The 13,759-nt window shown below is 47.2% G+C and overlaps 3 protein-coding genes across 3 annotated transcripts, besides 31 other annotated features; all 3 read left to right on the forward strand.

Moving 5' to 3' along the window:
• On the forward strand, positions 1-626 carry Tc00.1047053510297.10 (hypothetical protein, conserved; the record flags this gene model as incomplete). Its single annotated transcript, XM_808894.1, has 1 exon — positions 1-626. A coding segment is annotated over one exon (626 nt), but the record flags the coding sequence as incomplete, so codon positions are not given.
• Positions 1-1,412: a sequence feature (heterozygous, Esmeraldo-like haplotype).
• Positions 760-781: a microsatellite.
• Positions 954-988: a microsatellite.
• Positions 1,413-1,515: a sequence feature (areas merged during assembly that could not be assigned to a particular haplotype. This can correspond to areas where the two haplotypes were merged or to regions with more than two copies in the genome that were merged during assembly.).
• Positions 1,422-1,464: a microsatellite.
• Positions 1,480-1,523: a microsatellite.
• Positions 1,516-13,759: part of a sequence feature (heterozygous, Esmeraldo-like haplotype) that runs on past the window's edge.
• Positions 1,897-1,926: a microsatellite.
• Positions 1,932-2,089: a sequence feature (T-rich).
• Positions 2,320-2,350: a microsatellite.
• Positions 2,368-2,393: a microsatellite.
• Positions 2,562-2,656: a sequence feature (T-rich).
• Positions 2,791-2,873: a sequence feature (CT-rich).
• Positions 3,455-3,529: a sequence feature (A-rich).
• Positions 3,585-3,617: a microsatellite.
• Positions 3,928-3,971: a sequence feature (CT-rich).
• Positions 4,060-4,088: a microsatellite.
• Positions 4,130-4,153: a microsatellite.
• Positions 4,336-4,367: a microsatellite.
• Positions 4,485-4,552: a sequence feature (GA-rich).
• Positions 4,645-4,781: a microsatellite.
• Positions 5,012-5,033: a microsatellite.
• Positions 5,087-5,160: a sequence feature (T-rich).
• Positions 5,471-5,504: a microsatellite.
• Positions 5,713-5,753: a sequence feature (T-rich).
• Tc00.1047053510297.20 (hypothetical protein, conserved) lies at positions 6,246-9,491 on the forward strand (the record flags this gene model as incomplete). The annotated part of the gene is made up of 1 exon (XM_808895.1): positions 6,246-9,491. One exon carries the CDS (start codon positions 6,246-6,248, stop codon positions 9,489-9,491), a length of 3,246 nt encoding a protein of 1,081 aa, XP_813988.1.
• Positions 9,490-9,550: a sequence feature (A-rich).
• Positions 9,588-9,618: a microsatellite.
• Positions 9,716-9,776: a sequence feature (T-rich).
• Positions 9,802-9,833: a microsatellite.
• Positions 9,989-10,021: a microsatellite.
• Positions 10,175-10,213: a repeat region.
• Tc00.1047053510297.30 (TPR-repeat-containing chaperone protein DnaJ, putative) lies at positions 10,269-13,172 on the forward strand (the record flags this gene model as incomplete). The annotated part of the gene is made up of 1 exon (XM_808896.1): positions 10,269-13,172. One exon carries the CDS (start codon positions 10,269-10,271, stop codon positions 13,170-13,172), a length of 2,904 nt encoding a protein of 967 aa, XP_813989.1.

Consider the following 13,759-nt stretch of genomic DNA (forward strand, 5'->3'; position numbering starts at 1 on the left):
TTGAACAGAACAGTAAAGACTCCTTTGTTGATTATCCTGGTGATCAAGTGCTTTTGACGTTGGGTTCACGTCAGTACTTGACGGCGTTTGAGGTTGAGGGAACAATTCCCAAGAAGAAGATGCAACACTGTGCCCATTTTCGAACCAATCGTCTCTGTCGAAGGGGCGAAAGTTGTCGTTTTCTTCATGTTGTCACAGATGCCGCCGGATCGCCTGTTAACTCGATTGTGGGGGAAGTGAGCCCCAATAGCACATCTCGTGGCGATTCTCCCAGCTCCGATATTACTGTGAACCCTCGTGTTCGCCACAACGGTCCTTGGATGAGTGGTAGCCAGGTGGCACTTATGGTTGCACAACGTTTTACTGGGGCAACTGACGCTGCGTCGCCAAAAGTCAACCAGGGAACTGTAGGGGAGCCAATGTTAAGCAACAGTGGCACGGAGAGTAACAACCCTGTATTCATGGCACGGGAGGAGCATCAAGCATCTGGTGAAGCAACTCCAAGTATTGTGCCATCGCGAATGATTTTCCCTAATCAGGCAACAATGGACATGAGTGGCAAGATGCGGATGATCAGCCCCACGCGGCGCAACAACCCGTACGCCATGTACCACGGAGAAGAGTAACCCTTCCTCCCTCTTATTAACATTGGTTGGAAATGGATTTGTGCCAAAAGAATAAGAGCTTTTCGCTCTATGTATGCACGGTACTGTATGACAACGCAGGTATAAAGTAAAAGTGGAGCGTGTATGGCCCTGGGTGTGTGTGTGTGTGTGTGTGTAAGGGAGGGAGTATCCAATACGGCATGTAGCGAGACGGCCTTCCTGATTCAATATTTCCCTTTTGGGCCAATGGAAAGCACCGCCCGTTATAAACAACGCGCTCACGAGGGATGAATGGGGATAAAAGAAGAGAAGGAAAAACTGTTGCGACAAAAACAAAAGGAAGATTTTAAAAAAGAAATAAAGAAAAAGAAAAAAAAAAAAAACAGTCAAGAAAAAAGGATTTGCGCGAGAATTAAAAATAGAGGTGGGGTTGGTGTGCGTGCTTTTGTGCATTTGGGACGCATCACAAAAAGGAAACGAGAACGCTGTAGGAAAATTGAAATCGATGCGGAGATAGGGGGAGAGGACGGAAGAAGAAGAATGAACTCCAGGAAAAAGGGGGAGGGGACGCGAGCCGGCGACGCTGCAGAGAAAAGAGGGAGGGGGGAAAAAAAAGGAAAAGAGGAAGAAATGCGGCTAAATAACTTGGAGTGGCGTAACGAAATATTTCAAAAGGAAACAAAAAAAAAAAATGTGTGTGTTCGAATTGCGGACTCAAACCTTTTTTTTGTTTGTTTGTTTCCTTTTGTCTGTCTTGCTGTCGTTTTTACCCTTTTTTTTCTCCCCTCCTCTTCCCCTTTTCCCCCCTTTCTTCCCTTTTTTTTTTTTTTTTCGTTTTTTCCTTTTTTCCTTTTTTTTTGTCGGAGCGTTTTTTTCCTCCTCCTCCTCCTCCTCCTCCTCCTCCTCTTCATCCCCTTCGTGGGGGTGTCTCACTGCCTCGTGGTGTTCCCCCACCAATTCGCGTTGGTTGACGTTTTTTGTTGTTGTTTTTGTTTTTTGGGTGGGGGGATGTGGGGTGCTTTGACTACTGTCCGCTGTGGTGGCTCGCTGCAAGGCGCCTCGGTGACGTGGGGCGGTTGGGAGAGGCAGCGGGGACGAATGAACCAAACGAGGAGGGGGTTCATAATAATAATGAAAGAGCGGGGGGGAAATGCCCGTCTAAGATTTATTCAGCGCGAAAAGCGGGTGGAAGAGATAAGAAGAAATCGTCTGCAGAGAAGGAATGAAAGGAAAGAGGAATGAAGGAGGGGGGATTTGGATAAGATCCGATAAAGCAAGTTGGGAGCGGCCATTTTTTTTTTTCTTTTCTTTCTCTTTTTTTACACGTTTTACTTTTTCTCCATGTTTGTTGTTGTCGTTGTTTTTGTTTTTCTTTACGTATATTGGTTTTTGCTTTATTTTATGGACTGCTTTTGATTACTTATTGGTGGTGCAGATTTTTTTTTTATTCTGGTGTTTCTTCTTGGGTTATTATTATTATTATTTCCCGTGCGCGGCTGCACTGCACGTCTCCCATCGTCACCCTGCCTGTTCCCCTGCCCTCTCCCGGACCGCAGATGTGTGTATGGGTGCGAGCTTCGCCCGATTGGGCTGCACAGGGGAAGGGAAGGGAGGGGTCTGCTGGACGGGGTAGGGAGATTCAGCCTGCGTGCACAATTGTTGATACGCTTGCTTTCTACAATTGGCGGGGAATAGGGGAAAAAGAAAGGGATTGGTGTGTGTGTGTGTGTTTGCGTGTGTATGTGCGGAGGACGATGTTCCTTTGTTGTTTTTGTTGTTGTTGTTGTTCTTTCCGCCGAGGAATATCAGCAGCATTGTCGATTGCATGAGTAAAATCAAAGGGGGACGGACGGGGTGACGTGTGAATAGACACGTGCCCCCTACCTTTTCCGCCATAGAAGAGAAACAAGTCGAAGTAAATTGTGCTCCTCCATCCCCATTGCATCACTCTGTCTTTTTTTTTTTTTTTTTTTGTGTGTGTGTGTATTTGTGTGCTGCTTGCTTTATCTGTTGATTTGGTTGTTGTTTTTGTTTTTCCTTTTTGTCTTTGTGTGTGATAACGACCAGTGGTGGTGATTAGTAATAACGGGAGTCAAACTGCACCACTCTTGTCATCCCTCCCCTGTGCTCCCATAAGTTAATTAGGTATGCGATCAGTGCACGCTTCTTAGTATCAACGACCCCTTTTTTTCCTCTCTCTCTCTCTCTCTCTTTTTTGTTGTTTCCTTCTTTCTTTCTTTTTTTTTTTCTTTTTTTTTTTTTTTTTTTGCCGTCACTGACGTGGGGCGCACCGGACTTGTTCACCTTATTTTGATTTCCGTCATGTACATTGTGTTGCTCTTACCCTTGTCGCACATTTAACTGTTCGCTCGTTATTATATCTTTTTCCTGGGCAATGTGATTTCTCTTGTCTCTTTCCGCTCAACACATCCGCCTCTCTTTTTCCGCCCCGCCTCCCCTCCCTAGTCGTTGCCACCTCGCATGTGCCTCGGGTCTTTTGCGGGTGGCGGCTGCGGTGGAAAAGAGAGGGGCGGTCTGCTGGTGTTGAATGGGAGAATGAAGATTGACAAAAATGAGGTTCAGGAAGAAAAAGAAAAAAAAAAGCCAAATGGATTTTAACTCCGACACCCACACAATCACGCGTTTGTCTTTTTTCTTTCTTTGTTTGTTGTGTGCGTCCTCCCCCCCCCCCCTCTGTCTTTGTGCGCACCCGCCTGCTTGTTGCCCCGTGCTTGTATGGACGCACACGGTCGCCGCGAGTAGATGGAAGGGCCGGCCGCCAGGCTGACGGGCACGCCGACGCAGGAAAGATGGGGGAAGGACGGCGGCAAACGAGAGAGACACGGAGGAAAAAAAAAGGGGGAAAAGAGAGCGAATAAAAGTGATAGAAGAGAAGAAATGAAAAATAAATAAAAAAATAGAAATTGACTGAAGCACCCATTTTCTTGTAAGAGATGCTAGTGACGTGACATCTACCCGGTGTGTGTGTGTGTGTGTGTGTACGTATGTATGGAATCCAAAAAAAAATGACGATATCGTCAAACGGAATATTCCGAGGGAAGAGAGCAAAAGCGAAAACGAGAAGTTAAATGGGTTTTAAACAGGAAAACACAGAGCATAGAAGGTGCCCTTACCCTTGTACCAATAGTGCCCATGTATGTAACAAATAGATGTGCGCATGCAAACTTTGTGGATGCAGGAGTTTTTTGTTTGTTTTTTTGTTTTTTCTTCTTTGAGGAAGAGTTCATTTGATTTTTGGTGCTGTTTTGCACCGTCGTTCGTACTGCATGTGATGGTTTTCGTCATGTTTTTGGAAGCCTTATTTTTCTCTCGCCCCCCTTCGCCCTCTCTCTCTCTCTCTCCTCTTAATTTTTCCGTTCTTATTTCTTACAATTCGTCTTTTGTTGTCGTTGTTGTTGGCCTTTGCGTCTGTGCGTGTAATTTTATCATTGTCTTTTTTGTTTTTTTTTTTTCTTTTTTTTTATGATGTCGGTGCCTGCGACTCAGCCGCGGCTTTTTTTACTTTTTATTTCATTTTATTTTATTTTTGGAGGGGAGGGGAGGGGGGCCTGTAGTATTTAATTAAATATGGGCGTAACGCGAGCATGCATGGACGATGTTCCGGGTTGCATGCAGCTTCTCTTTACGTGCAAGCACACACCTGAACGGCCCAATTCTTTGACTGTTCTTTATTTTTGTTGATCGATGTGTTGGGTGCGAATAATGCGGGTTTTTTTTTTTTCTTTTTTTTTTTCTTTCTTTCCCCCCCGTATGTCTGCGTGTGTGTCTTTTTGTGTTGGTTGCCCTGTGCATGTTTTTTCTCTTGTGGAAGGGGGTCGTTGTGGATGAACGTAGACCTCGGCCTTTGTGGGTGTTGTGAGAATAATAAGAGGAGGAGGACAAAAAAAAAAAAAAGGAAGAAGAGGAGGAAAGGGAGGGGGAAGAAGTTAGGGACAACGTGAAGTGTTTTATGGCGACACGAAGGAACAAAAGCAAATATTTTTTTTTTTTTATGAGGAAAGAAAGTGGATGTACAGAAATATGTATATATATATATATGTACATATACGCATGCATGTATACAGATCTATATACCATATAAATATATACATTTATATATTTAGATTTATATTTATTTATTTATTTATTTATTTATTTATTTATATTTATATATATGTCATTATGTCATTATATCAATCAATCAATATGTATTTATGTATCGATGGGCCTTTCTTGGATCTGTCATGTCCCCCGTTTAAGTGGGGAGGAGGGAAGAAGGGCGAAGGGCGATTTGTTGTGACTCGCCATCACAGCCGGAGAAGGGCCGGGGACATAAATTAAAGTTTCATTTTATCATCCGTGTGTTTTTCCATGCAAAAGAATTGGAGGGGCGTGGGGGAAGGGGAAGAGAGAGAGAGAGAGAGAGAGGCGTTTGCCTTGAAATTACGGCGTTAGCCTCGGAGAGTGGGGGGGGGGATGTGTTTTTTTTTTTTTTTTTTTTTTTGTTTTGCTCGTGTCGTTTTTGTCTTTAATTTTGTTTTCTTTTTTCCTTTTTAGTGGAGGGGGTGTGGCCTGCGGGCTTCTCTCAGCCTTTACGTGCCGCGTACGAACGCCATTCGCGTGAATTTTGTTGTTGTTTTCATATATTATTTGTCTGCTGCTTATGTTAATACTTTACTTCTTTCGCGCCTCGTGGTGTCATATTTGTGCTTGCCGGACTTCATGCAGTTTTGCCTTTTTTGTTTGTTTCCCCCCCCCCCCCCCATCGCCTTGGTGTTGCTTTTTTATTTGGCTTGGCATAAGTAACCAGCAGAGTGATGCAATTTTTTTTTTTTTTTTCTTCCCCTTCCTCCCTCCCCATTTCCAAAAGAAAAGAAGAAGAAGAAAAAAAAAAAAAAACGCATGCGTGTTATGCATACAAACACCGCCCAGTGGGTGGGAGGTATTTAAATATTTTGTAATGCGGCATCATTTCATTTGATGTACACATATGTACTGTGCGTTTTTCTTTTTGTCTGTTTGTGCGACGGGAGGGGCGCATCTCTGTGCTCCTTCGAGCCCCGCGTGCGGTTGCTGCCTTGTAATGCAGCCTGCCCCATCGTTTGGCTTTTCTTTCCTTTTTTTTTTTTTGTTTGTTTGTTTGTTTCTGGCTCTTCTTCCCCTGCCGCCCACATTGTTTATTACTCTCCGATTTCTTCTACTATGAGGCCCGCCTCGCCCTTTTGCACTCGCTCTTCACCTGCAGAGACACGCACCACCGTGAGTGGCGGTGCGAGGAAATTATTTGCGGCACACTCGAAGTTTCTTTTTTTCTGCCCCTACTTTTTTTTTTGTTGTTGTTTAGGAAGTTGTTGTTGTTTTTCGTGTTTTTAGTTGTTTGGCGGGGTGTTTGTGTGTTTGCCGGACGCATTCTTCCTTGTCTCGTCAGCGTGCAGCAAACGGTGGCAGGGAGACACGAAAAGAAGAAAGGGGAGGGGGCGCATCACTCACTCACACACACACACACTCTCTCTCTCTCTCTCTTTAAGTATTTCGCAAATAAGTGCCATACACTACACATATAACAGGTGTTTGCTTACACGGGGAAGGGGCGTGTTGTGCAGCTGTGGTGCGTGCTCTCCGTCTTGCCCCTCAGGAGAAATGTCGCAGTCAGGAACACCACTGGCAGTTGAACTGAAAACAGTATCCGGCAGAAAATGTACTGTCGACCCCCCGTTCACTGTGCAGCGCCTGGTGGATGCAGCTGTCGATCAGCTGCACCTTAAGCGCAGCACAATCAAACTATTTGTCGGGAGGCAACTCGTATACATGTGGAAGCCGGAGGACTCCGAGCCCAACCAACGCCTGCGTGCCCAAGTCACCGTTCCAAAGGGCGGCAGCGTGTTAGTGGTGGGGAAGCCGGTACTGAGAGAAAAGACTCACCCCGCAAGGGCGAAGGGCGTGGACGCGCCGAAAGGCTCCCCCGCCGCGGATGAGGCCGCAGAAAAGAAAAAGCCCCTCCTCACCCCCGTGGCCTCCGCTACGGATGACGGCATGTACATCCGATGCGGCTCAAGCGACAGAGGATTGTACCGATTCCTTAAGCCGCTGGTGTTCATGCTTGGTCGGCGTGGCCTGCACCATCTCTTTCTGGTTGCGAAGGGCCAGTACGGCCATCTTCCCGAGTCCTTCCAAGACCACCCCGTGATGGTGTGCATCGTGGAATACGTCGATCGTGACCCCGGCCGGCTGAAGGAGATACTCAACACAATACAGGAGGAAGAGCCAGGTCTGATGAGGTGGATTGAGACACACGCCGAGTTTTTTCTGAATGTTATCAACACCCCTCCACAGTGGCGGGACGACACATCCCCCATATGGCTGATACGTCACGCAAAGAAAGTGTACAGTGCGGAGAACACAAAGAAAACGGACAAGAGTGAGCTTGTTCGTGCAGTGACACCAAGTTACAAACAAATGGAACTAATTCCAGAGGATATTGCCGACAATGAAATCTTGCTGAATGAGATTGGCTTACCGCAGGATGCGGATTCCGGTGAGGTTAACAGCAATCCTGATTCATCGCGAACCGCGTCATTGGAAAGCATCCAAAGCACCGCAGTGATGGAGTCTTCAACCAAGGATTTATGCCCTGAAGAAGATTCTCTGTTTGATATAACCATTCAGGAATTACAAACGGTGTATCGTGCGTGGGAACTCGCAAAAGAACGTCATGGTAGAGCGGTGGGAAAATTGACAGATAAAAAACGTCTGGAGTCTGAACTGAAATCCCGAGTGCGTGATGTACACAGCACCCTTATGCGCGCTATGGAAAGCTACATTTTGACTCCCCCCAGCCCTGCCTCGCTGAAGAAGCTATTACTGATTGGGCAGCACGCATGGAGCGAGAGTGAGCAATGGTTTATTGAAAAAGGACATGTTTTTAACGCACTTGATACGGCCTTGGGGAGACTGCTCTTCAATGCCGGGAAGGAATTACTTATGGTCCGAAACTCCACACACAATCAGAAGAAGAGCAATTCTTCCAATAGTACATCATCCCCAATTAGTGAATTCCAACAGTTTCCTGCGTTGGACCTCACAATACGGTGGATCACAGCCAATGGCCCAAGTATTCTTGCGCATCAGCTACGGGAATACAGTCTCCAGCAGTCTGTGAGCATCGTTATGTACAGTCAAACCTCCTGCAATCAGGTCTATGCATATGTTGTAAGAGACGGTGATGTGAAGATTGCACCTATTGTTGTGGACGAACACGCTGACCGGGAACTGAAAGAACTTGAACGCCTCTATGAAGTTATGTCCCAAACGTATGCTCCAAAAGATGCCATGAAAATGCGGAGGGTTATTCGATCTCGTTGGGCTGGTCTTCTTGGAAAACTTTATCAGCGTCTACTAAGCCCTATTGAGGGGTTTCTCCCCAGCCCTGCGTTAAAACCACATGTACCACCGTCCGAGGTGGGTCAAATCTGCATCATTGACACGTGGGCTCCGGACCACATTCCCATTCCTTTTCCCGCACTTTGGAACCCGGCAGATGGGGCCTCTTGTCTACTTCAATGGGCAGTTTTTAAGGCCAATCGTCCGTGGGACCTAATTTCTTCGGCAGAGGTTCCTTGGTCTAACCCCGTTGCGAATTCCCCTGTTATTACACGCGTTGCCGCTCCAATCGTTGTTCGGCCTACCATGAGTGTAGTTGAAGAACCCACCTGTTCAAGAACAAATATGGTGACTTATGTAAATACCAGCGATATTGGATGTGTCTCCGTGGGGGACAAGACACGCAGTCGACCTTTAAAAGGAGCTAATAAGGTAGAATATGGGGAATTATGGCAGAATGTTCCATGGGAGCACTGGATACAGAAGGCATTGGGTACCTTTCACGCTGGTATTCCGACATATGCATTCTTGAAGGGCAAAGATTCAATGCAAAATGGGGCAACTGCCCTTTTTATTCATGAGGTAGTATTTGCAGAGAATGAAAGCATCACATCCACAAGATCATCGTCGCCGCCAGATGGGAAGGGCAAAAAGGTTTTAACCGCTCGAGAGATGCCTTATAATCAAAGTGCAGATTTGTTTGTGTCTCACGTTGTGGGTCGTGATAGCGGTGTAGGCATACACCGTGCTGCTCTTTTGCCGACATTTAAGGTGACCGGGCGTGATCCGGCGGAAACGTATGCTTCATTCTTGAAGACACTTGTCGCTACGAATGATATGACGGCAGCCAAAGCATACCGCTTAGCGGTGTTAATTTCATGGCACACCGATTGTAGGGAGGAACCGTGGCGTTCCGCCTCGCTGATGTTATTTAACTACGGTGGCACAATGAATACGCTTAGTTTTATTTATTCGGAGTACTGCAAGAAACGTTATTTAAAGTCTTTACATATTTTTCGGGGTGGAGACGCCAATTCCAACAAAGATGCTGAAAAACAACAAAACGAGGCACAGCTATTAAGGAATCAACCTTCCATCTGCAACACGGCGGATGGTTGTTACGTACGAAAACATGGCATTGACGCCATCTATGAAGTTGTGTTACACGGTTTATCTATTGCCCGACCGCAGGGCGAAGTTGCCATTCTTGACAACATGATTCAATGTATTGAGAATAATAGATCCACGCTTGAGGAGTGCGTTAAACGACGCAGGGAGGGGAAAGACGTAGTACAGGCACTTGATACTTCTCCCGCGGAATTGGTTTTTGCGCCATCCTTGAATTCGGACGGAGGGGTGTCTTTTGTTTCGCCGGTGAGGGAGATCGTCACGGCCTTTAGGAAGGGCGGGGAAGAAACCGGTTCCAGTGGTTTGCCCACTCGTGATATGCGACCGCGTAAAGGCAATCAACCGCCGAATAGCCGACGCCCGCCGTCTGATAGTTAAAATGAAAATATAAAATAAAAAAGTAAAAAAATAAAAGGAAAAACAAAAATCAAAAGAAAGAAAGAAAGAGAGCGAAGAAGTAAACCGTTAGTCACCTTTTCTTTTTTTTTTTTTTTTTTCTTTTTTTCACCCCAAGGCCGCCTGCCCCTCTCGCTTCTGTATTGAGTTTGTCTGCTGCTTTTTACTGGTTTGTTGTTTCAACGCAGACGACCGCAGGGCGCCAATTTTTCTTTTTGTTTGTTTGTTTTTGTTTTGTTTTTTGTATGTGTGATGCTTTTTTTTTTTTTACGAGTGAGGCGGTCTCCGCGGGTTTTTTTTTTTTTTTTTTTTTTTTTTTTTTTTGAAGCCCCCAGCTGTTTTCCCGCGCGCCGAGCTTCGCGCTTACGCCTCCCATTCCACTCCCCACTTCTTCAGCTGGGGCTTTCCTCTCTCAGCCTCCGCGGGCAAGTTTTAGTAAGGGCTGAGGGAGGGAGTAGAAGGAGGCTTCGGCGTCTGCATGTGTTTGTATGTGCGTGTGCGTGTGTGTGTGTTTTCTAGGGTGAAGGTCGGTGTGGATCGTATCATTCGAGAGGGAAAATCTGCTCCCTATTGAGAGGGAAAGGAAGGACAGTGTGGTGCATTTTGGTGTTGCACGTGCCTTGGCTTGCCGTTGCTGGCATCACAATTTATCATAGGCTTATTAATCTCTCTCGCTTTCTCTCTTTCTTTTTTTTTCTTTCTCTGTTGTGTCGCCTTGTTACATCCCCGACGACATCGTCCACGGGGATTCAAGCAGCGATGAGTGTGCGTCACCTTGGCGGGGCGCTGCGCTGGGTTGTGATCGATTCCCTTGAGGAGCGGCTCGGGGCAATGCAGGAGCGACTGCAGGGGTGGGGCGTGACAGCAGTGATGCTTGGCACCGACGCGGCCTCGAGTGATTTGCAGCAATGCCGGGAAGTTGGGCTGAAGAGGGATATAAATTTGACAGCCGAGTACGCCGCGGCCCAGAAAGAAGAAAAACAACCTTTTGGCCCCACTGAGGACTGCAGCGGATCCCAGGAACCGTTGCTGCGTCGTCAACTACGCGTGTTGGAAAAGCTGAGCGCCTTGATTTTGGACCAAATAGCGAAGTGCCGTGGTGCCGGGGAGGAAACCCGTCTTGGGGGACTTGAAGAAGAATTGCGGGAGGCAGTGGAGTTAACATCCAGTGCCACCAATTGCCTTCAGGCATGTTTGGCTGAAGAGGGGCGGACAAGTAGCGAAGTAAACACGCTCTCTTCAGACTGCACCTCGGAAAGCTCAAACTTGGCTTCTGTTTATCGTGCCGTTTCTTCAGCATCAAATGACCACAACGAGGTGAAGGACAATGTGCCTTCAAATGAATGCCGAGCAGCGAGTGCATTTTTTGCTCCTAGCCGAAATGGTGAGTTATTTCATCGTCGTTCAGCATCCGCATTGGAAACGGACCCTCAATTTACAAGTGTTTCCGTGGAAGGATGGATGGATAGGAAATCGAGCTCCCCAGGGGCTGGCACGACGAACAAGAAACGCCCTGCTAGTTCTTCGACACCGAGACGTCCGCAAACAAATACAGAACGCTTCTATGTTTACGGTGTCGCCATGGTACCCGAACGTCCAAAGACCAAACGCCCTGCCACGGCCAAAGCCTCCCGAAGAGATTGCATGTGTGGCGGCGATCACGGCAGTATCACCAGTCATTGTGGAGATCTCGAGCCGAAGGAAATGAAGGAGTTCAATTTGACTGACAAGGAGGTTGAAGTGGTGGATGCAGCAGGGGTTGGTGTTTCCGTTGTGGTGCGGCGTATGTTACGTCCCTCAAGGCAACAGAGGCAATCGAAATGCCACGTTTCACCTGATTCAATGAATAAGATTCGCATGACGTATCGTCCTGCACTAACAGTGCGACGGGATGTAAGAAAAAGCAGGCTACAGGAAATTGTTCCGGGTCTACGTGAGTCAACTGAAGCTGCCGCAGTGGCAGTTGACGCGGCGAGGGCGGCGGTGGCAGCGTCATCATCTTCCGCACCACACACCCCACGTGCCTCCGTTGTTCAGGGGTCAGGGAAGCAGCAAAGCAGCAGTATCGGCCATTTACATCAAGGCAGCGAGGAATGGAGGAAACAGGGCAGAAAACGACCCGGTTATACCACTCGACGTTCCCGTTCTTTTAATCCTGACGCCGAGTTCATACAAGCCTGCCGTGAACGAGGAAACCGGTGTATGCGGAATAAGCAGTACGAGGCCGCAGTCAAGGCGTACAGTGAAGCGATTGAGCGGGATCCTGAAAACGATATTATTCTTTGTAATCGAGCGGCAGCGTATTTTCTTCTCAATCAATACGCTCTTACTCTTATGGACTGCGAGTCTGTGTTGAGTCGCTCTCCTTCCAACCTCAAGGCGCATTGGCGAGCGGCGAAGGCTCTCCTTTACACAAATAATGTTCAAGCTGCAAGACGCCACTACCGTGTTGCCCGTGAAATGTGTGTAAATCTGGTGGAAGAGCGTGCAATTGCGGAGGAGATGAAGGCTCTGCGTGCTTATGAGATGTACTACGTTTACATGAAGGAGTGCCGTTGGATTGACAGCGTAGAGTGTGCTGATCAGTTGCTTCGTGCATTTGGCTCCACAGGAGTAGTTGGCCTGCCGTGGCAGTGCCGCAAGTTAGAGGCTCTTCTAAATTTGGACTCTTGGCGTACGTTGGAGGAAATTAAGAGGCTTCGAGAAGCCTATCCAAAATACGCGGAGCTTCTATTTCTCCATGCAAAGTGCTTGTTTTATTGTGTGCACGATCCGAACTCAACAGGGGAAATTTTGGAACTTATTCAGGCCGCTTGTCGCCAGAAAGAAATTGAAGGCCGTTCTCAAGACAGCCGTTATACTCATCTCGAGCGTACCGTGGTCTCTTTTGAGCATCATCGCGACCGGGGTAATACAGCGTACGAAAGTGGTGATTGGATGGAAGCATATACGGCGTACACGCGATGCCTCACACTTGATCCACTTAATAAATCACTTATTGCCGTTACGTACTGTAATCGTGCCGCCGCTTCCATGCAATGTGGTCGGTGGAACGATGCTTTGAGTGATGTTCACCGTTCCATTCAGATTAATGGTAACAATGCCAAGGTGTATGCACGTCGAGCACGTATTTATCTCCATTTTATGCGTGATAAGGCCAGGGTGGGCATTGACTACCTTCAATTTGCGATTAACGACCTTAGAAGAGCCGTGGAGCTTGCCCCAACCGATGAAAATCGACAGCAACTTGCTGAGGCAATGAAACTAAAGGAAAGGGAAGAGCGGAGCAAAGATTCTCGTTCCAGTGACGGTAACGAGGACATAGACAGGGGCAGGAACCCCAATGAAACCCCGAGGTTCTGTTCCAATGATGCAAACAGTGCGTCTGGTGGGCCACGGCAAAAGACATACGGCCACAGCGGAGACGCTCCAAATATCTTTGCGTCAGAGAACTCAAAGGCGCACTGTACGAAGGTGCTGGGGTTGGAGAACACCGCCGGATTAGATGCGAGGTCACTGACGAGGGCGTATCGCGAGGCAGCGTTGCGGTGGCACCCTGACAGATGGATCGGCTCTGGTCCGGGAGAACACGAAGCTGCCGAGCAAAAATTCAAAGAAATTCACACGGCATACCAAACTCTGAAAGAAACGATGGTGCGATGAGGAGTGACAGGGGAGTTACCTAAGTTATTTGGAAGAGGGAAGTGGACGAGATTTATATGTATGCTTGTGTGCTTCTCGACGTTCCCGCTCTTCCATCTCCTCTTCATAAGTGTACGCACCGGTTTTGAACCAGAGGCTCTGTGGTAGGCCGTGCCAAGACGCGATTTATACCCTGAGTGTTTTGCTTGTTTAGAAGAATAAAAGAAAAGAAAAAAAAAGGAATAAATTGGAAGTGGAAAGGGACAAACAAGAAACCGAGTGACTGGGGTGGGACTCTCTGAGATGCGGAGTTTAACACACTGAACGGGCACGGTCAGTGTATATTTTTGGTGTTTATTTTATTTGCCGCGTCCGGCTTTCATTTTCTTGAAAAATTGATTCTGTCACGTCAAAAGTCATATCTTACAAATGGAAGAAAAGGGAAAGAAATCCAGGCTTGTTTGTTTTTTTTTTGCCTGCGATGACCTGAGAGTGAGAGGGAGGAGCGTTTCTCTGTTTCCTTGTGTATCTTTTTGTATGCGCCTTTTATTGTCAAGGTGAAGCGAGGACCGGTCGGGCTGGTGAGAAAAAAAACAAAAAAAACACCG

The sequence above is a fragment of the Trypanosoma cruzi genome, genomic scaffold (assembly GCF_000209065.1).
Source record: "Trypanosoma cruzi strain CL Brener 1047053516705 genomic scaffold, whole genome shotgun sequence".
Taxonomy (NCBI): Eukaryota; Euglenozoa; class Kinetoplastea; order Trypanosomatida; family Trypanosomatidae; genus Trypanosoma; species Trypanosoma cruzi.